Here is a 21534-nt window from a genome sequence, read left to right as displayed (position 1 = left end):
TAGTTACACGAGTAAGTATGGTGGCACAAAATTAAACGTGGTGTTTTTGAATGAATGAGGCTAAGCTAAATGCTAACACATTCACGACGCGCTGTACAAAGATAAAGTGCACGCATTGAAAAAATATAGCTATGTATTAATTTTGTCTAAGTTGAGAGAAGAACATTGTAAACTATTGAAAAACTGTGGTGTTTTCCTTTAAATAAAACATATTTGAAACTCAAAACTAATTAGGTCTCCTGAACTATGACAATAAAATGGAATCTGTGAAAAGACTCATGATTTGTTTCTTCATCATATGAATTTACAGTCGAAAATCACCACAGCCAGAAGTTTAGGAGATATCGCAGCCGATCTGACGGAGAACGGAGCATCAAAGATGAACAAACTGAGTGCAGGAGTGAAAAATCAACTCATCATGGCTAGTAATGGCAGTCTGGTGTCGACAGGTACGTCAGGTATCTTCTCATGATCTCATTTGTTCCTTGTTTATTTAAAGCCTCACCTTCATACTCACTGTACCTGTAACAGTCTAGTGTTTATAGTCTCAGAGTAAACATGATATTATCTTTTATTATCTGCAATTTCATTCACACACCCACACTGGGATCCCATGGTCATTATTTCTTAGGTTCAGCTGACTCAGAAATGAACGATGATCAGAAGAAAGAGAAACTCGCTGAGCTGAGAAAGAAAGAGAGAGAAATCCAGGATATGCTCGATCAAAAACTCTCTGAACTGAAGGAAATCTGTCTGCGAGAAGCTGTAAGAGCCTTTATGAAAGCTAAAATAATCTACAGCACATGACTGTCTAGAATACTGGAGCTCGCTCACCATAAGTACCTCTGCCTACATTTCTAAATATCCTAAAATACAGTGGCAAGATAGTATGTGAACCTTTTGGAATGTCATGTTTTTTGATCTTCATGTAAGTAAGGCATGGGCAACTTTGGTCCTGGAGAGTTTAGCTCTAACCATAATTAAACACACCTGAAGCACCCAATTAAGGTCTTACTAGGCATACTACAAACTTTTGTGCAGGTGTGCTGAGGCAAGTTGGAGCTAAACTCTGCAGGACACCGGCCCTCCAGGACCGAAGTTGCCCATCCCTGATCTAAGTCAAGGGTATTGAGAAACATAATGTGTCTAAAAAATAATAACACAAAAGATCTTTCATGTCTTTATTGATCACACTCATTTAACATTTAAAATGGCAGTGGAAAAAGTAAGAATTAATGAACCCTTAGAATGAATAACTGGTTGACCGGCAGCAATAACCTCAACAAGGCACTTCCTGTAGCTGTAGATCAGATTTGCACATTATTGAGGAGGAATTTTAGCCCATTCTTCCTGTCAGAACTGCTTTAACTCTGTCTTATTCTTTGGACGTCTCATGTCTATGGCCCTCTTCAAGTCAATCCATAGCATCTCTATTGGGTTGAGGTCTGGGCTCTGACTTGGTCTCTCCAAAAGGCAGATTTTGTTTTTCTGAAGCCATTCTGTTGTGGACTTGCTCCTGTGTTTTGGACCATTGTCCTGTTGCATCACCCACCTTCTAGTTTAACCTGACGTACAGACTTTCTCACATTATCTTGAAGAATTTTCTGATATATTTGGGAATTCGTCTTCCCCCTCAATGATTTTAAGCTGGCCAGGACCTTATGCCAGGCCCAAATCTTGATGTTTCCTCCACCATACTTTATAGTTGGGAAGATGTTTTCATGATGATATGCCGCGCACTTTCTACACCAGATGTAGCGCTGTGTGTTTTTTCCAAATAGTTTAATCTTAGTTTCATCAGTCCACAAACATTTAGCCAATACCGCTGTGGAGTGTCAATGTGCTCTCTTGCAGACTTCAGGCGTGCAGCAATGTTCTTTTTGTAAGCAGTGTCTTCCTTCGTGGTGTCCTGCCGTGGATACTCTGCTTGTTCAGTGTTTTACGTATTCGAGACTCATGAACAGAGATGCCTTCAAATCTTTGGCTGTCATTCGGGGTTATTTTTTTACCTCATTGATGAGTCTTCATTGTGCTCTTGGTGTAATTTTGACTGGGCGCTCATTTCTTGGTAGAGTAGCAGCAGTCCCAAAGCATCTCCATTTGTAGATTGTTTGCCTTATGGCACTTTTCCATCGCATAGTATCCCACCGTTTGGTTTGGGTCGGGTTGGGTCAGCTCACGCTGCTCACTTTTCCATCGTGTTTAGTATCACTTCAGAGTGGAAGTGATTATAGGCGTGTCGTTATATTTGCGCTGCCTACTGCTGTGACATCATACAAGTGTAGAGCGTCTTTGTACATTCCCATACATTGATTTATTTCTTAGTCTGCGACAAAATTAAAATTGACCACCACAAATAGATGCACACCGCGTTAATCAGTACCTCTGTCTCACATGATATCAGTCGGCGCACTACGCTGAGCCTCAACCTGTGGATGTTTTTATCGCTAAAAGGGAGTTTGGGAACTTAGCAGAGCACAGTTGCAAACATGTTTGCTCGAGACAGCGCAAACTAGCATGAAGGTAAAGCTAATCTTTTACAATATAGGGATGACACTGGTAGTGACGATTCTCTCAGACCAATCAGTGATCTACAGTGTTTTCGCGTCACGTTTAGGCATCAGCTCGGGACGCTTGGATTCCCGACCGAGGCGGTACTAAAAATAATATTGGGTACTACGTACTGCACCCAGTGGAAAAGCTCACAAAAGTAAGCTGACCCGACCCAAACTAAACCAAACCGTGTGGTACTATGCAATGGAAAAGCGCCATAAGTGTAGACTGGTGAATTTCTAAAGTCTTTGAAATAACTTTGTAGCCCTTTACAGCTTTATGTAGAGCAACAATTATTGACCGTAGCTCCTCTGGAAGCTCTTTTTGGTGAGGCAAGGTTCACATAAGCGTGTTTTTCTTGTGCAGAGCAAACTCCAAAAGTTTGAGGGGTTTTTATCCAACAAAGTATCTCTAGTCCACATCTCCAAACGTATTATCTTAATGTGTGCTAAAACCTGACTCCAATTAGCTTTTTGAGGTCATTAACTGAAGGGTTCACATACCTTTTCCACAAGCACTATGAGGTTTTTTGGTTGTTCTCAATGAAGAGATGAAATTTTTGTGTAATTATTTTTAGATTTTTGATTCAAGCAGGTGGCAGAGATCCAAATCCTTTGTAAACGCAGTTTTCTGCATAGCCGGCTTATTGATTTGCATGTAAACGCATGAAAAAGGTTTCTATAATAAGCAGATTTTTGATGGTTATCCGCTTATTCTGTGCATGTAAACACACTCATTGTCCGTTTTGATGCTGGATTTTTTAAGTTACGACGGTTTTGTCAAATAGTTTTTTATCGTTTCGCAAAAAATTTATATATTTAAAAAATAAATAAATTTTAAAGCATTAAAAAATCTATTTAGCCCTCCATATATTTCAACCCAAGGAAATCGTCGCATTGGAAGAAAAACTTTGTTACGAACCCGTAAACATAACAAACATAATATAAATATATTTTCAACTTGTATTTAGCATATATTAAAAATATATTTTGGCAATGAATAAATTTTGGCATATGGGTTGTAAAATGAGAAATTTATTTGCTTGCCCTTGAAATACATTTTGAAATATATGTTGAAGGTAAAAACAAAATATATTTCCAAATTAAAAAATATATTAGTTAAGCATTACTTTCTACAAAATGTATTTAGCATATATTTAAATGGCCAGAGAATTTTTTTTTTTTTGCTGTATGGGTTTTAGTAAAGAATAGATCCACCACAATTACACAAACATGAACTGACAAATGTACTCCACTAATGTTCAGTATCGTCTGCTTTGTAACCTTGAATAAACCCGCATCAATCAAAAAACAAATTCCTCAGTTGTGGCCATGATAACATATTTCATGTCATGTCATGTGCGCGGCACCATACAGGCGAAACATGTTTCAGGTTATGCAGAAATGTAAGCAGAGGCAGATTGGTTAATAATTGCAAATGATGAATAAACTGAAGGGAACAGATTTTCTACATGGCTGTGCTTGACTTCATGTATCTCTGTAATGATGAGAATAGATACAGACCGACACAATACTCCTAACAGTATTCTCTTTAGACTCACTTTATGCAATCATTTTTATATATAGGAACTCACTGGCAAACTCCCAAAAGAATATCCTGTCTTGAAGGGCGAGACTCCTCCTCATGTTCGGAAGAGAGTCGGGACGGCATTCAAACTCGACGACCTTTTCCCATATAATGAGGTTTGTGTAAAACACTGCCACGAGCACAGGTCTGAATCCATATATTAGACACTTATTAATACGAGACTGTCCTGACCTGATCTAACAACAACATAACGACATTGATCGTGATCGTATGCATTTTTATTGACTGATGTCAGATTTTAGCTGTTACATTTTATCTTGTTTTTGATTGAGAACAAACCCAAAAGTTGTTTTAGACTGTTGCCTGTAATGTTTGGGGATGAAAATAGTGTGCAATATTTATCAGATACACACATTAAAATTTAACAGTCTGGGAAAAGGATCACCAAATCTGATGACATCATCTTGCACTTACAGCCATATCAATATTTAATCCACTAAAGTTCTTTCTACAATAATCCTCCCAAATATGTTTTGCCTGTGAATACCAAAAGCAAGTGTCAATTTGGGAATATGACATGAAGATGATTAATTATTGGCTATTTAAATACCTTCAATAAGTCCCCCCACAATGTCCTAACATCGTTTTAACAGGACAATTTTATGATCATTTTTTATTTCAGGATCCATATCTCAGAAATCTGGAGAGTTGCTTTGCACTGCAGCGGAAAATCGTGGAGGCAGCCAAGAAGCTCGCCGCTGACCCAGACATCTCTAAATTAGTGAGGAAGAAGAGGAGGAGGAACTGTCTGGATGCCATGCAAAAACTGCAGGGGATTGAAGATGAAATGAATCAGTACAGACTGAAGAAAGGACAAAAACCAACACAAAGAGCATCTTTACTCATAGCAGGTAAAGCAGATCAATATTTCGAATCTTTACATTTTGGTCAACGCTCGGGTACATATAGGGGTGGTTTTCCAGACAGGGATTAGACTAGTCCCAGACTAAAATAAATGTAAGAGCTGTCCAAACTGAAAACAACTTGCACTGACATATCTTAACCCTCAAATGGTCCTTGTTTTCTGTTTACACTACTGGCCTTTGGGGTCTATATATCCCCAAAATTGAAAGCATAATTGTAAGAAAAATATACATTTTCAATAACACAAATAATATATCTTTTTTGTGTGTGTACTTCTCTCCTATTCAATGAAGCTGTGTTTTGAGAGATTTGAAGTACTTTTTTACCCATTTACCACAAAAATCCTCAACTACACCATTAGCTTGCATGTGAAATATAGATTTTTGAAAATGAAATTTTTCTAAATTTAATTTCAATTGTTTCTGGATATATTGATCTAGGTGTTAGGTGTAGAATTCCATCTTTTGCTGGTTAGAGATAAACCTAAGGGAATTAGGGAAATAGCTTTGACAAGAAATTTTCCATTTAGACAAAGGGAAAAAATACTTTTTTTGCAGTTCCTATTAATTTGCAATTGACCCCAAGGACCAGATTAATATATAAATATTTTTACATACCTTCAGACAAACTAATCAAGCCCAGTTTTTTATGTATGTAAAGATAGATTATTAAGGAAAAATCACAAAATTTTATATCTCTAAGATGAAAGGAACATTTTTTTAACTAATAAAATGTCGTTTGGGGTCATATAGACCCCAAGGACCAACCAATTAAGGGGTTAAAATACATCAGTGCCCTTTGTTTTGCCTCAAAATGCACACAAGTAATATTTTTAGTAAGGCACGCAGGGTTTCCCGCAGAAAATTTGTTAGTTAAGGTGGTAGGGTTGGGCGGGGGAGCGTGGATGGGGGCGTGGCAATCAAAGGGGCGAGGCGTACGCGTTATGATGAGAATTAAAATATATATTTTTTAAAGAACTCAAATAAAACTTAATTTTTAAGAAACACCACGTCTTTATCTCATTTCGGCCGTGTGATGCGCGTGCACGCTCGTGGTTTGAAGTGCGTCTGCGCTATTCTCCGAGTTGTTTTATCAACTGGCTAGTTATGCTCTCCAGACAGTGGCGGTCCGGACCACATCTTTCTCATTTCGGCCGTGTGGCACGCGTACCCGCTCGCGGTGTGAAGAGCGTCCGCGCTATTCTCCGAGATCCACTTGCCGGTCTTTTTTTAACGACCTAGTTAAAGGAAGAGTCTACTCATTTTCAATATTAAAATATGTTATTACCTTAACTAAGAATTGTTGATACATCCCTCTATCATCTGTGTGCGTGCACGTAAGTGCTGAAGCGCGCTGCGACACTTCGATAGCATTTAGCTTAGCCCCATTCATTCAATGGTACCGAAGTTAGAAGTGACCAAACACATCAACGTTTTTCCTATTTAAGACGAGTAGTTATACGAGCAAGTTTGGTGGTACAAAATAAAACGTAGCGCTTTTCTAAGTGAATTTAAAAGAGGAACTATATTTTATGGTGTAATAGCACTTTTGGGAGTACTTGGACTCGCCTGAAAAGTCCGCTCCCCTTCTCACTCTCATAATGGGAGAGGGAGGGTGTTACTGCGCCGAGTCGAAGTACTCCCATAAGTGCTATTACACCATAAAATATAGTTCCTCCTCCAAATCCGCCCAGAAAAGCGCCACGTTTTATTTTGTACCACCAAACTTGCTCGTATAACTACTCGTCTTAAATAGGAAAAACGTTGATGTGTTAATGGTACCATACTCTAAATGGTACCGTTGAATGAGTGGGGCTAAGCTAAATGCTATCGAAGTGTCGCAGCTCGCTCCAGCACTTACGTGCACGCACACAGATGATAGAGGGATGTATCAACAATTCTTAGTTAAGGTAATAACATAATTTAATATTGAAAATGAGTAGACTATTCCTTTAAGGCGGTAGGGTTTCCCAACTTAGGGGGGCCGCCCGAACTGAAAAGTGCTGCGGGAAACCCTGGCATGTTTGTTTAAACTAGTTATATTTCCTAATTAAACTAAGGCCTAGTGCTGGCTTAAGCCAATCCCTGTCTGGGAAACCACCCCTATGAGTAGTATTTCATCCTTCATAAATATTTTGTGTTGTCATATATTAGATATTATTAAGATACTGTACACGTGCTAAAGAGATATACAATTATAAAACACTGAATATTGAATATCATTGGAAATTTATTTGAATTATGCAAAGACAGCACTAATACACAATTTCACCTCATGAGTTATGGAAAGTCTTCTTAATATAAATGGCATCAGCAAGGTCATATAATAAAATTCATATAATAAAAAAGCAGTAAGGTGTTTTTTTTACTGATACATTTTAAATGGCCTATCCAAATCTTGCTTTTTTATTAATTAAAGGCGGGGTCCACGATGTTTGAAAAACGCGTTGGAAAAGGAGACGGGCCGACTACCAAAACACACTTATAGCCAATCAAATAAAATCAAATGCCGGGTTGTGTATGTGTGGGGCGGGTCTATCAACAGAAGGTCCAGATTCTATTGGGGTAGGGGCGTGTTTGTTTAGGTGATTTCAAATATCAACATTGGCTTTCAAACATCATGGACTCCGCCTTTAAGGTAAAAGAAAATCACATTTTAATAATATTCTAGAGTCAAAGCAAACCTATGCATCTGTTTTTCTTTTATAGATGAACTGTCACAGTCACAGTGCAGTCTTCAGCTGGATGACGGTATGAACATCTGAACATTTTCTCACAGCATTACTTTCTTTCTTATATGACTGACAGGTGTCACGAACATGAACACACCTGACAACTAACATTGAGTTCATGTACTATAGCATCACTTTATAATATCACAGGCCACAAATGTCTCTCTGTAATGTCTCTCATTCAGAAGCTGACAGCAGTCAGAGGCCGCGGTCTCGCTCCGTCCAGTGTTCACCGTGTCTCAGTCCTCCTTTGTCTTCTTCAGGATTGGAGTATGAATCGGATCGACGATCTCCAGCCAGTGACACACCTAACAGGTATGAAGCTCACAAACACTTTAAAAAAGCAAAAATTATTTGTTTTTGGATAAAGGAAATTAAATTGTACTATGATTAGTGTAATAATAGTGATAGTATTTGTTGCACTGAAATTAACGTGTATGGTAACAATGTCACAATTTATAAACTGGGGGCTTCATTTATAAAGCTTTGATCTTAGATTTGAGCGTAAAGTGAACGTAAGAATGTAAGATCTGTTTCAAGATTGCAATTTACTGATTTTACATCTGAATGAGAGGCATATGCATGTTTTATGTGCATATATTCGTTCATAATAAACATGTCTTTTGAGACATGATCGTAATATCACATTTTATAAATGAGACCCCTGGTCTTAACCGTAGGGCTTAAATATGACCAGAATTATTGCACATTAATCACTGCTCTTAAAGGTGCAGTGTGTAAATTTGAGCGGCATCTAGTGGTAAGGTTGCAAATTGCAACCAACGGCTCAGTCCACTGCTCTTCCCTTGCTTTTGAAACACATAGAGAAGGTACGGTAGCCGTCACCGGAAAAACATGTCATCGTTAGAGACAACTTAGTAAAAAAGTGTGTCCATTAAGGGCTTCTGTAGAAACATGGCTGCACAAAATGGCGGCTTCCATGTAAGGGGACCCTCGGTGTATATAGATAAAAACGTCTCATTCTAAGGTAATAAACACATAACAGTTCATTATGAAAGGTCATTATACACCCCTGATAATTTAGTTTTGTATATTATTTTGCATTTCTGTCAAGATATCCTTCTAAAAATTACACACTGCACCTTTAAATCTATGTTTCACTTTCAGATTAGATCATGAGATCCAAGGGGCCGGACTTTATTATCCTCACCGAGAGGTGTTTTCTGCCCAAAGCAGTCCATGTAAAACTTTACCCAGAATGGCGATGGCTCCACGCAGCTTACCGCAAACCCCCGTGATGCCCCGTAGCGCTTACAGCAGCAGCCAGCTCAGGTCAGTTACCCTGCACTGATCAAAGTCAACGCTTTACTAAAACGACAAGACAAGTAAGACGTATCGTTTGGTGTCTGTAGGTCAGAAGGTCATGTCCGTGGTTTCCGGCACCGCAGTGGCAGTTTGGAGTCTCAGGCGCAACTTACACACTCTTGCTTAACAAAGTCTGTACTCCCGGTGTCTCCGTCTCGCCGTAGCAACAGCACCGAGGTTTTGGACGACTGCTCGTCGTATTCCAGCATGGACTACTTCCCCCCCTGCTCGGCTCCTTACCGCATCCTGGACCACGATAACCGGTTCCATCGCAAAGTGGAGATCTACGGCAATACGGGCAGCATGCCCAACCTGGTCCCTCAAAACTCCGGCTGTTACGGCTACCAGCAAAATCACTACGGACCAAGCGCGTACTACGTGACGGGTTATCCCAGCTTCGAATACGAGCCCTGTTCTAACGGAGCTTACGTTTATGAGAGCGAACTTGAAGGTCACTATAACATCAATCCCTCTTACCCGACACACGGCTACCACGGGCGTAGCAGGAACAGGCATTATGGGATCGAGGGCTCGGACAATTTGTCCCAGAACCCGTACGCCACCGTAAGGCCGCCAAGAGGGAGGCAGGGACCTCTAAATGATGTATTGACCAAGAACATGTATAAGGCTTTGGTGGCAGAGCACCTGAAGGGATGGTACAACCGAAGCGCCGGCCAGCAAAAGGACCCTTCTGGATATCAGCTGGTTTATACCTACAAGTATGACCGAGGCTCGCAGCATAGTCTGGGCTATCAGACGCTGCCAGCACCCTTCAGTCACTCCAGCAGGACTAACTCCATCTCCTCAGGTAATGAACGTCAGACAGTAGTTGGGTTTCCATTTAAACTTAAAGTGAATCTTTTCAAAATGTGCAAAAAAAGACAAACAATCAAATGCATTTGGTGCGTTTTCATTAAGTTGTGGGTTTAATGCTCGCTACGTCAGAATTTTTTCAGCAAATGCGTTTTCATCTCCCATTATTCGCATTTACTCTTTTTCAGAAACAACCTCAAGCGAGCGGAAAAACTTTTTTGTGAATTAAGGGATTTTTAATCAAAATTAGGCGTTTCCATCACTCGTTTCTTATGCGATACTTTAAAATGTGCATAAAATCAGTGTGAGAATTGTATGGGGTAAAAAAAATGCCAAGTTCTGGTGGTGGAAATTAATACTTCCTAAAGGGCCGTTCACATTATAATGATAACTATAACTATAAAACATATAGTTTAAAAAATATTTTATATTAAAGAGAATAGCCGAGTTCACACTACAACTATAACGATAAAGATACAATAAACGATATCGTTAGGATAACTTTCTGAGCGTGACAGCCAATCAAATTTATTTGAACTTCAAGTACACGCACACTCGAAATGACAGTGGCGAAGCTCATTGCTGAGATCTATAACATAAAATTACCCCAGGTATCCAGCGCTGATGCAGTTGCTGTGAAATTCACTACATAATGCTTTTTCCTACTACATTGACTACGCCAAAAGGTAAGATATTAGATTACACAAACTACCAGATTCACTGTTTAGAGTTACGCAATCGCAGCGTGTTTAGGAGATCTGTCTTAAATGCAACAAGAACAGCATATTTACTCATTCAGTGACATTGTATACAATTGCAAACGTTTTTATTACAAGAAATATGCAATATGCAAAGTTAATGGCATTAACCCTTGTATTGTGTTCGATTTTTGTGACGATTTTGATGGAGCGGGTCAAATTGACCCGCATTGGATTCAATGCAATTCCTTAAATATCACATTATGAAAAACCAGAAGGAATTAGGTATGAGCAAAACCATTTTAGTCTTTGTCACACATTACAAACAATTAAAATTAAAAAGTATGATTTAAAAAAAATGTATTTAACCACAATTTTTAACATGTTTGTTTTAACAAATGTTGCACAAAAACTGTTGCAACATTTAAGATTTTAAATTTTAATTCAACATGTTTTTTTTTTAACATACCTATGTTTAAGACATCCTAAATGAACAATTTAAAATTGCTGTGAAATGAAATGAAGCTTTTCTTTTTCTAAATAGGCTCATCTTTTGTTCTTGAGGATCATTGTACAAATTCAAAAAATCACTATTTACATGATGTGCACACATCAAGCATGTGCGTTCTGACTTCTTGCATTTTACACAAATGGTTCTTATTTTGGTGTCATGTTTTATGGGGCACAGCTGGCATCACCTGTATTCACAATTTGTGTCTATACAGTTGCCTTTGAACAAAGAAATATGGGTCAAATTGACCCGCGAACATCAAAATCGTACCAAAAATCATTATTTGTGCTAAAAAAAAACACTTCAAAACACATCAGTGTATCCTAACTTTGCATGCATGTTCATGGCCATAAATGAGAAAAAGTGACAAAATTTCTGGAAGAAAACTGTAACTTAAGTAGTATTTCATATAAATTGTAAATAGATATCATAACTCACTTTTACCATCTGTGTCTGTAAAAGTCTTTTTTTAGTACTCAAAATAGTGAGGAGAAGCATTTTTACCCCCATTTCAGGATAGTAAAACACCAACATAACAACAAACACTAAAAATATATATTTAATTTAGGTCTATACAATTGCTTTGGAGCAAAACAAAATGCGGGTCAAATTGATCCGCGAACCTTAAAATCGTTACAAAATTATTTTGGTACACTTCAAAACATATCAGCATGTCTAAACTTTGCATGCATGTTCATGGCCATAAATGAGAAAAAGTCACAAAATTTCAAGAATAAAATCACAGGTTAACTGGTTTATCTGACAGCTTAAAATCAAAACGGGTCAAATTGACCCGGAACATAATATGAGGGTTAAAGGCAATCAGCATAAATTTTTCGTTATCGTCTGGTGATGTGGACGCTAATATAGTTATAATTATAGTAAACGTTAGAGTTATCGTTACAATGTGAACAGCCCTTAAAGGGACACAAGGCAGTATTTTTATGTTAAAAAATCATCTTCTTAAGTCGGTATATGGTTAAATGACTCATTACATGACGAATGAAGACTCTCTCGCCCGCCCCTACCGTCTGTAGGAAGAATACCCCACTTGCAACTTCGCTGTATCCGACCCGGTGTCCTTCAGTCCAATAGCAGTCTCATAAAGTCTCAGATATAGAAAGCATTTACTCCCAGACACTAGGGGGAGCTAGTAGAGAAATAATACTCAGACTTGCTTTGTGTGCCTTTAACTCTTAGAGACTTTTAAGGTACTACAAGATTTCATTTATATGAAAAGTTTAAAACAATAAGTACTATGATTGATTGATTTTTGTTTACCATCATAGTGAGGACCGGGACAAGTCCCGGTGGGCCGGTCTGTTTTTTTTCCACGAGGGCCGATGTTGTCATGCCATCGGGTTTAAAGTTGCTGTCCCTAGGCCAGTGGTTCTCAAACTGGGGGGCCCTGAGATGGTGGCAAGGGGGCCACAATTTAATTTATCATACATTCTGTCCAATTAAACCTCAGAAAAATAAGGCTACTAACCAACAGCAATACATTGTGTAATTTAATGTTTTGTTTAATTAAAATTGTAAGTTTTGGAATGTTTTATGTTATAAATGTTCTTTGAGGGGACTATGAAGGGAAGCAACGTACACAAGGGGGGCCGCATGCTGAAAAAGTTTGAGAACCACTGCCCTAGGCTTCCAGCACTCACAGCAGCCCCACCGCTTTATTCCCAAGTCCAGACCACTTATTGGAAGAATTCTAGCATTAGGGTCCATTAACATCTAAAATGCATGGAAAACGCTGGACACGCCACTTTCTTCTGCTTTTCAAAACGAACACGAGTTTTGTTTCAGATGCGTCTATATTTGAGTGCGCTTGCCGGGCGTCTAGATTTAAAATAACCTTGAGCTACAATCTACGATCTACAAATCGTAATTTTTTTAAAATCTAAGTCATAGATAACAATGAATAGTCATTATTCATTGTCTATTGCAAGAGGAACAAAAATCTATTTTATGCAAAACTCATCCGTTTATTGGAAAAAAGTAAGTTTCATATGAATATGATGTTTTCTCAAGTAAAGTCTATTATATATTTGAAGAGTTTCGTTGGAAAACGAGATAAATCCATTTTTTAACATTTTTGTCAAAGCATGTTTATTATTATGTTATCATGTTATTATTTTGTTTTATGGTGCTACTTATCTGTATTTTTTAAGTTATGAAGGTTTAAATCAAAACAAACCGACTGCAGTTGCATTGAAATTAATTGGAATGCACAACCAAAAAACAAGATTTCTGAACAATTAAGAAAACGGTGCTTATCTCGTTTTGCAACGAAACTCTTCATTTGTTATTTTCTGACACAAGGAAGTGAGTATCTAAGTAATAAATAGGGATGTGCATGTATGTCATTTTTTTAATTGAATCCATAGGTCTGACAAATGAGTACTCGATTAACTGGGGGCGGGGCAATTAAAGGGGCTGTGCTCCTGTTGTGGATGTGCACCATAATCATAACAGCGCGCTTTAAAACACGTCCAGTCAAGGCACAAGCTTCATAACATTATGCAGATTTAAGTCTTCTGCTATCATTTTAGCGATTAGCTTTGTTGTATTGTCCTCTTACCTGTTCTCAGTCAAGATGTAATGCTCGTATGGCTCTCTGGTTTCTCTGTACATTTGATGTTTAAATATGAGATGTTACCCATTGAACTTGTGACGGCGCTGTACGTTTTGCACCTGACTGACTGTATTTTTGTCCTACCAAAGTGAATCAGGAAATTACTACATCCGTTAAAACCATAGTACCTCCGTGGTGTGAGCTATGGATGTGAGTTGTGTTCGGATTGGCGGGTTGGCGCGGCGCAGGTGCACCTAGGAAACGGATTTATCTGTTTGTTTTTTTAATCATTATGAATGGTACTGATGACATACACCCCTCCGCGCAGCTCGACGATGTTAAACACGGACCCAGTCTTTACTACCACATGCGCTTGTAACGCGACCCAGACATCCAAATGAAGCCATAACCGAAAAAATAAATAAATAAATAAACCCACATGATTATCGTTTTCGTGATCGATCATCAATGCCACGTTCGAGTACTCAAGCAATTGAAGAGTTTGGTTCCAAAATGCAATAAATCCATTTTGACAAATTTCGGTAAAAACGTGTTTTCTATACCAAGAAAGTGACAAGATGAAAACCACTATTTTCTGTTACAAACTTTCACATAACATCTTTAGGTTATAAAAACATAAAAAATTCAAATCCATAACTTGATTTTCAAAGATTTATTATAAAAACGAATTATTTTTTCCACAAAATGCAATAAATCCATGACAGTTTTTTATTTCAAAATGCTATAAATCTATTAAATCAATGTATAAATGTGCATTCATCTTTACCATTTGATATTTATTTAGTTGACTAGTGGTATACAATGATTAAAAAATAAACATTAATGTCATTAACCAAAACACTTACTTTGTTATATTAAGAACACTGTCATTGCTGCGGTTATACTTGACGTAGTCTCTTTACATTTTAACAGCGAGCAGCTGTAAAATGTTTTGGTCCCGCTCGATTTTCGTTGACTTTGAGTAAAATAATGTCCTCTGGGGTCAATGTTTTAGCATGAGAAGCTTGATGCTGTCTGGAGAACAAGCACCCGAGTGCCTCTCGCGTAAATTATTAGCTGTTGATGGCTTACGTTTCTTTCCAGTCACAGAAAACCATCACAGGTTTAGCGATGCAATTAAAGTATTATTTTGTTTTGTTTGTTGATCACGAAGTACAAAGTAGATGAGGAAAACTAGGACTCCGTGTACTCAGCGCGCCGCCATTGTTTGTTTACATTGCGTGACTGGTGGGCTGTAATATCAGGAATGGATTTATTGCGTTCTGTAAAAAAGAAGGAGTGGCGTTTGTAGCATTTTGGGAAAAAAGGGAGAAAAGATGACAGAATAACACGGCGGATATTGGATTTTGCGTAAAATTAAGAATTTACTTTTAACTACTGACCTGATATAATACTAATTTTGGCAGAAACTCATTTTTTTCAAAACTCTTCAATTTGAGTACTTGTCCCATTCCTAGTAATAAAACAAACACATTTGTTACCTTTCAGTAGTTTTTGACTAAGTTTAATTTAAAATACCTTATGGTAAAAATCATAATTGTTTATTCTACTGTTTTTGCACTGAATTCGCAATTGTATATTTAAAAAATACAATAAATTGCAAGGCTGTAGAGAACAGTGCACTATTGCAGACTTACAGGCTACTGAGGGTGTAATGATGTTATTTTAATATAGTCAGTCGTAAACTAAAGTGGGCTGGTCTGAGGCATGAAACTCCAGGGCTGAAAATTAGTCTCACTCCGGCCCTAGTCAGGGCTGTGTGAAATTCTGTTTCATTGTCTGGCTAGTTAAAAGCATTTGCTAAGGAGGGACCAGAGCCCTGCCCAGACATCAGAATGTCATATTAGACACTCTTTCAACAAGCACCCTAGCAACTAAATAGCAATGCCCTGGCAACCACCAGAGAATCTTGACCAAGCATCACTTCTATTTTCTCTAGGAAATGTACAAACCTAAAAATATTTATCTGTTTCATCTTAATTTTATGTTATCAGTGTTTAATGTCTGATACCTTTCCTCACTAGTCTCATCTACTGCCAGCGCAGGGGGAAACTGGCAGAGTCATTTAACCGTGGGCCTGACTGACAGTGAATTTTTAGACGCTCCCTTGAGCACTGGCGCTTACAGCCCATCACACAGCCGCAGTCCAACACACAGGTGAGATAGAAGTAATGGAAAGACAAACACCTCTAAACAGATACATGTTTTAATCTTATGTTTTATATATATAATGAGAGGTCCAGCAGGAGTACATGTGTGTTTGTGGATGTTGGAATGTAAAGTCTCACTTTAGGTTCTCCACACTTAAAGGGACACTCCACTTTTTTGAAAATATGCTCATTTTTCAGCTCCCCTAGAGTTAAACATTTGATTTTTACCGTTTTGAAATCCATCCAGCTGATCTCCGGGTCTGGTGCTAGCACTTTTAGCATAGCTTAGCATAATCCATTGAATCTGATTAGACCATTAGCATTGCGCTAAAAGATAACCAAAGAGTTTCGATATTTTTCCTATTTGAGACTTGACTCTTCTGTAGTTACATCATGTACTAAGACTGATGGAAAATTAAATGTTGTGATTTTCTAGGCAGATATATCTAGGAACTATACTCTCATTCTGGCGTAATAATCAAGGACTTTGCTGATGTAACATGGCTGCAGCAGGCGTAGTGATATTGCATACTGCCAGAAAATAGTCCCCTACCATTGAAAGTTACTAAGGAGGGGACTATTTTCAGGCAGTGTGTAATATCATTGCGCCTCTTTGAGCCATGTTACGTCATCAACAAGGTTTTATATATTTTTTCAATTAAAGTCAGTTTATTTTCTACAACCAAAACAAAAGGATGTTCAACACAGTCAAATCACGTCATCGCTTCAGTCGATAGTGTTTTGTATAGCTGTTATTTGTTTGTGCAGATATTGTTACATAGGCTTTGATTTGTTTTTGTTGGAGGCTACAGTATACGGTGGTGTCTATCCAGAGAACGTTTCACACATTTAAAGGAATAGTCTACTCATTTTCAATATTAAAATATGTTATTACCTTAACTAAGAAGAGTTGTTACATCCCTCTATCATCTGTGTGTGTGCACGTAAGCGCTGGAGCGCGCTGCCACACTGCGATAGCATTTAGCTTAGCCCCATTCATTCAATGGTACCATTTAGAGATAAAGTTAGAAGTGACCAAACACATCAACGTTTTTCCTATTTAAGACGAGTAGTTATACGAGCAAGTTTGGTGGTACAAAATAAAACGTATCGCTTTTCTAAGCGGATTTAAAAGAGGAACTATATTTTATGGCCTAATAGTACTTTTGTGAGTACTTTGACTCGGCGCATTAACACCCTCCCTCTCCCATTATGAGAGTGAGAAGGGGAGCGGACTTTTCAGGTGAGTCGAAGTACTCCCAAAAGTGCTATTACCCCATAAAATATAGTTCCTCTATTAAATCCGCTTAGAGGGGCGCTGTGTTTTATTTTGTGCCACCAAACTTGCTCGTATAACTACTCGTCTTAAATAGGAAAAACGTTGATGTGTTTGGTCACTTCTAACTTTACCTCTAAATGGTACCATTGAATGAATGGGGCTAAGCTAAATGCTATCGAAGCGTCGCAGCGCGCTCTAGCGCTTACGTGCACGCACACAGATGATAGAGGGATGTATCAACAATTCTTAGTTAAGGTAATAACATATTTTAATATTGAAAATGAGTAGACTATTCTTTTAACTTCATTGTTACTGTATTGAATATTCTGCTTGACACTGCTGATTGAATGTGTTTATTAAAGTGTTGATTTGCTGTTGTGTGTTACAGGTTGGCGGTAGATTGTGCAGAAAACACATCAGAGTCACCTGTGGAGGTCTTTACTACCGTAAACAACTGTTCTGATGGAGATCATTAAAGAGCACACGACGACAGGTCAGCTCAAAATAACATCTTTCATTGCTGTCATTGTGTTTTAGGTGACACTGACAATATTGTGCCTTACAGTTGTTCATATAATAGATTACAGCATACTACATCTACATTAACAGGTATTCATGTAGCAGACACTTTTATTCAGATGAGGAACATTTAGAGGTCCACTATGTAGATTTTAGCGGCATCTAGTGGTGAGATTGTGAATCGCAACCAACCGCTCAGTTCACAGCTCACCCTTCCCTTTCGAAACGCATAGTGAAGGTGCGGTAGCCACCACAGGACAAACTCATCATCATCTGAGACAATGTAGTGCAGGGGTCTTATAAGGGCTGATATTGCATTTCTGTCAAGTTGCACAATGCACCTTAACCCTGTAAGACCAAAATATAGAAAAAAACTTATTTAACCTTTTATATGTTGTTGTAAGAGTCATCTAATGCAAAAACCAAATGGGTTTTGACATTTTGGTAAGTTTTTATGGAAATGTTGTAATATTACAGCATTGGGCCTATGGGGTAGCAGAATTGCTCTGCAGGGTGTACTGCTTATGTACCCCAATAATAGTATCCTATATATCCATATACATAATCACACAACACGCCATAACCAGACAAAACCATATTTTTATAAAAAATCTTTTATAATATAAAATATGCTCAGTTTGTATTTACGAAACCAGACAAACTGAAAGAACACTGGTATTTACTGTGTTTAAAGACATGTTCAATGATAGTAATCCCATTTTGTTGTTTATGAAAACTCCTCTCTTTTGGGAACTGTACTCATTGGTGTTATCTGTCAGAGCCGTGATCATGCCTTGACACAAACCTTCTGAGGTACTCCAGTGATATATGAGAGGAGATAACAGAAATGTCAGTATTGAGAGTAATAAAATCCTTCTTCAGACAGTAATACATGTCATGGGGCGAGGTCTGTGTTCACGAATGGCTTGGTTTTGTTGGCATCATGTCCACGTTATCATCATATGGGCAGACAAAGTTTTTAATTTCTCTTTTGTAGTTTAGAGGCATCAATACATTCCTCCTCATCAGTTATATCAGAGTCCCATCTCAAAGTCACTTTTTTTCAAATTTGGATGATATAAATGCCATCATTCCACATTGTAGATAAGAAAGTCCTGTCTGGTAGAATTGTGAAATAAAACACACTGATTATTTTCATGCTTATTAATCTTGATGCAAATCAATTCCAATCACATTTATACTTTTTAAAGTATTCACCCATCCCACAGAATTCAAACAATACTGTCTGGCAAGCTTATTGTCCTCTATTTATAATGCTAATATCACCTATACCCCCCACTTCACATTCCAGAACATTATCACCTGACCCTTATGCAGCAAACAGATATTTGAGCAAACAAAGCCCAGAGAAGAAAACAGGACCAGCTAAGAATATTTTATAAACAATAAGATACAGATAGTTTCAAATATTGCCAAATAAATGCTTTCAAATTCTCAAATAAATAATTGATTTCTTATAAACGTTTTTAATAATCTTAAAACTTAGATTAAAACTCAAAATAGTATCGAAGACATTTACCATCAACAATATATTTTGTTGCTAAAAAAAAGGTAATTTTTAACAGTTTAGAAGTTCAGCAAATTCATGTAATGTGCAAGGTGCACAGGTAAATTTTGCTACCATTCAGACCCAACGTTGTAATATTACAGTATTGACATAACAAGCTTAAAATCTAATCTGTTCTGTATCTTAACATCTACATGATCTAAACACATAACTAATCACAAAAATATAAAACATTTTTTAAGGCATTTTACTTACGTGATTGTTGATTTATTTAGTCCAGTAAAAAAGGGTTATGTTCTTCAAGGCAGGTTTGCAGGTTTTGTAAGTTGACGGCCAGCAAAGCAAACCTATTTACAAAGTCTACCATTCAAAATCATTGTACAGGTATACTTTATTCAATTTTAAACTGATGTTGTAATACAACACCCGAGGGTTTTACAGGGTTACCATTTTGTCCTAGAAGCCATCAATAAACACAAGTCTTCAAGGCTACGTTTACAAGTAGAAATATTTCAAGCCAAAAACTCTATATGATTGACAACTGATGCTTTTCTTGAAGTCTTTTTGGTGTTTAGTGACTGGTTACTGCCATGGCTTATTTCATGTGATTTCCTTCACAGAGCACACAATGGTATTTTCCAGCTTCTGAAGGACCAAATGACACAGAACGCAGACACAATGGACTTAAATGATTGTGCCTTGGAATGAGACGTCCTTCAGTTCCAGGTGACCTTCTGCGGCGGTGATCATAAATGCACAGACGCGTGAGGCGTGGACACCTCGGTGTGGAGCATATCAGTGTTTATATTCAGTACTGTAGTGAGCACAGAGTAAAAGAAACCCACCATATGACATTACACTGAATGTGGATTCAAACAAGAAACATAACACACACACATCAGCTTTTAGACTTGCCATACGCAAAACAGGAATAGATTTGAACTCCATTGCAACAACAGAAGGTATAAATATTATTATGAATGAGTGACTGAAGAAATGTTTGTTTTTTTATTGCATTTATTTGTAATTTATTGAGTCCATGCATTAATGTGCACTCTGATTATGCACCATTAGATAAGAAGCGAGTCTTTCCTTGCACAACATCTGTGCTGTAAAACAATAGCACTTGATCGACGTTAATTCACCAAATAAATGCAGAATGTGGAGAATTCGAGTAATTTCAAGACTTTTAATCGTCTTTAACAACATATCCACATGCCATGTTGGAATACAAAAATCTTTGAAAAAGATCCCCTTTGTATGTGTGAAACTTCTGTATTGTCTGTATTTGTGTCTTAGATGCATGAGATGTTAAAGCACACATTTAGCAAGTTGTTGAGTGTTTTTTAATTGTGTATGGTTTGAATTTGAACTTTAACCCTTACAGGCCCATCATCAGAGACAGATAACCATGTTCATACACGAGCAAGTAGTCTCTCATTATTCAAACAGGATGTAAATAAAAAATCAGGTGTGTAATAAAATCATCATGACATCACACAGGTTGTGCTGCAGTTAGTTACACATGAAAAGATTGTGAGATGACTTCTGGATGATTTGCACTGTGATGATGACTCCCTCGGGGACAGGGTGGAAAACTAAATGCACATAACCATTAAATCCTTCATACCCTTGCTTCCATTGTTTTTTGGGCTTTCACTTGCTCATACTGTATGTAAATTATGATAATGTCATGTTAACCATTTATTTCTGCATATGCCTAATCATCTTAGAAATGAATATGGTCGAATGATTCAATATCTTCGATCAATGATTCAAACACTTAGATCCAGTGTTTGGGGTAACGCATTACAAGTATAATGCTTTATAAATGTACACATTCATATTTGCTCAGAAAAAGGTTGGAGACCCCTGGCATAAAGTAGTGTTGTAGTCAAGACCACCTAAACCGAGACCAAGTCATGACCAAGACAGGCTGAGACCGAGTCAAGACCAGTGCAAGTCACTGCATTAAAACACTTATGACAAAATGTGGAATATGCATACGATAAGGCACTTCTTATCTGTGTGTGTGCGTGTGTATATATGCCATCAGAGAAGTTGATAAAATAATCGAAGGCATTGCAGATATGTGGGAATTTATCTTTGTCTATAAGCAAATTAAAGTGAACAAACACTAAAGAGCTGAAATCAACCATCTTGCCATCCATTTAACACAATGCAGGTGTTTTTAGTAATACAATTAGAAAAATTGTCATTGGGAGACACTTAAACAATGCCAACATCATATGCAAAACCTGAATAAACTGCATAAAATTAATGATAAAAAATAAATTTGTGATGTGCCATCAGTTGTGGTCTTGACCAGTCTTGAAATAAAATTCAGAGTCCTCTTTG

At 37.6% G+C, this 21534-nt stretch overlaps 1 protein-coding gene across 2 annotated transcripts in view; it reads left to right on the top strand.

Annotated features, from left to right (window-relative positions):
- frmd4bb (FERM domain containing 4Bb) overlaps positions 1 to 20672 on the top strand; it is a 63587-nt gene extending 42915 nt beyond the window's left edge. For both annotated transcript variants that reach the window (XM_073874871.1, XM_055189390.2), the window contains exons 14-24: positions 311 to 449; positions 632 to 765; positions 4140 to 4256; positions 4784 to 5012; positions 7734 to 7775; positions 7942 to 8071; positions 8885 to 9049; positions 9130 to 9890; positions 15725 to 15857; positions 17518 to 17622; positions 19797 to 20672. In XM_073874871.1, coding sequence (XP_073730972.1) covers positions 311 to 449; positions 632 to 765; positions 4140 to 4256; positions 4784 to 5012; positions 7734 to 7775; positions 7942 to 8071; positions 8885 to 9049; positions 9130 to 9890; positions 15725 to 15857; positions 17518 to 17605 — 1938 coding nt within the window. In that variant the 3' untranslated portion in view covers positions 17606 to 17622; positions 19797 to 20672. The remainder of the gene's footprint in view (positions 1 to 310; positions 450 to 631; positions 766 to 4139; positions 4257 to 4783; positions 5013 to 7733; positions 7776 to 7941; positions 8072 to 8884; positions 9050 to 9129; positions 9891 to 15724; positions 15858 to 17517; positions 17623 to 19796) is intronic.
- The last annotated feature ends 862 nt before the right edge of the window (positions 20673 to 21534 follow it).

Source organism: Misgurnus anguillicaudatus, chromosome 13 (assembly GCF_027580225.2).
Source record: "Misgurnus anguillicaudatus chromosome 13, ASM2758022v2, whole genome shotgun sequence".
Taxonomy (NCBI): Eukaryota; Metazoa; Chordata; class Actinopteri; order Cypriniformes; family Cobitidae; genus Misgurnus; species Misgurnus anguillicaudatus.
Note: the sequence above shows the minus strand (reverse complement) of the source record. Positions and strands in the feature narration are given on the sequence as shown.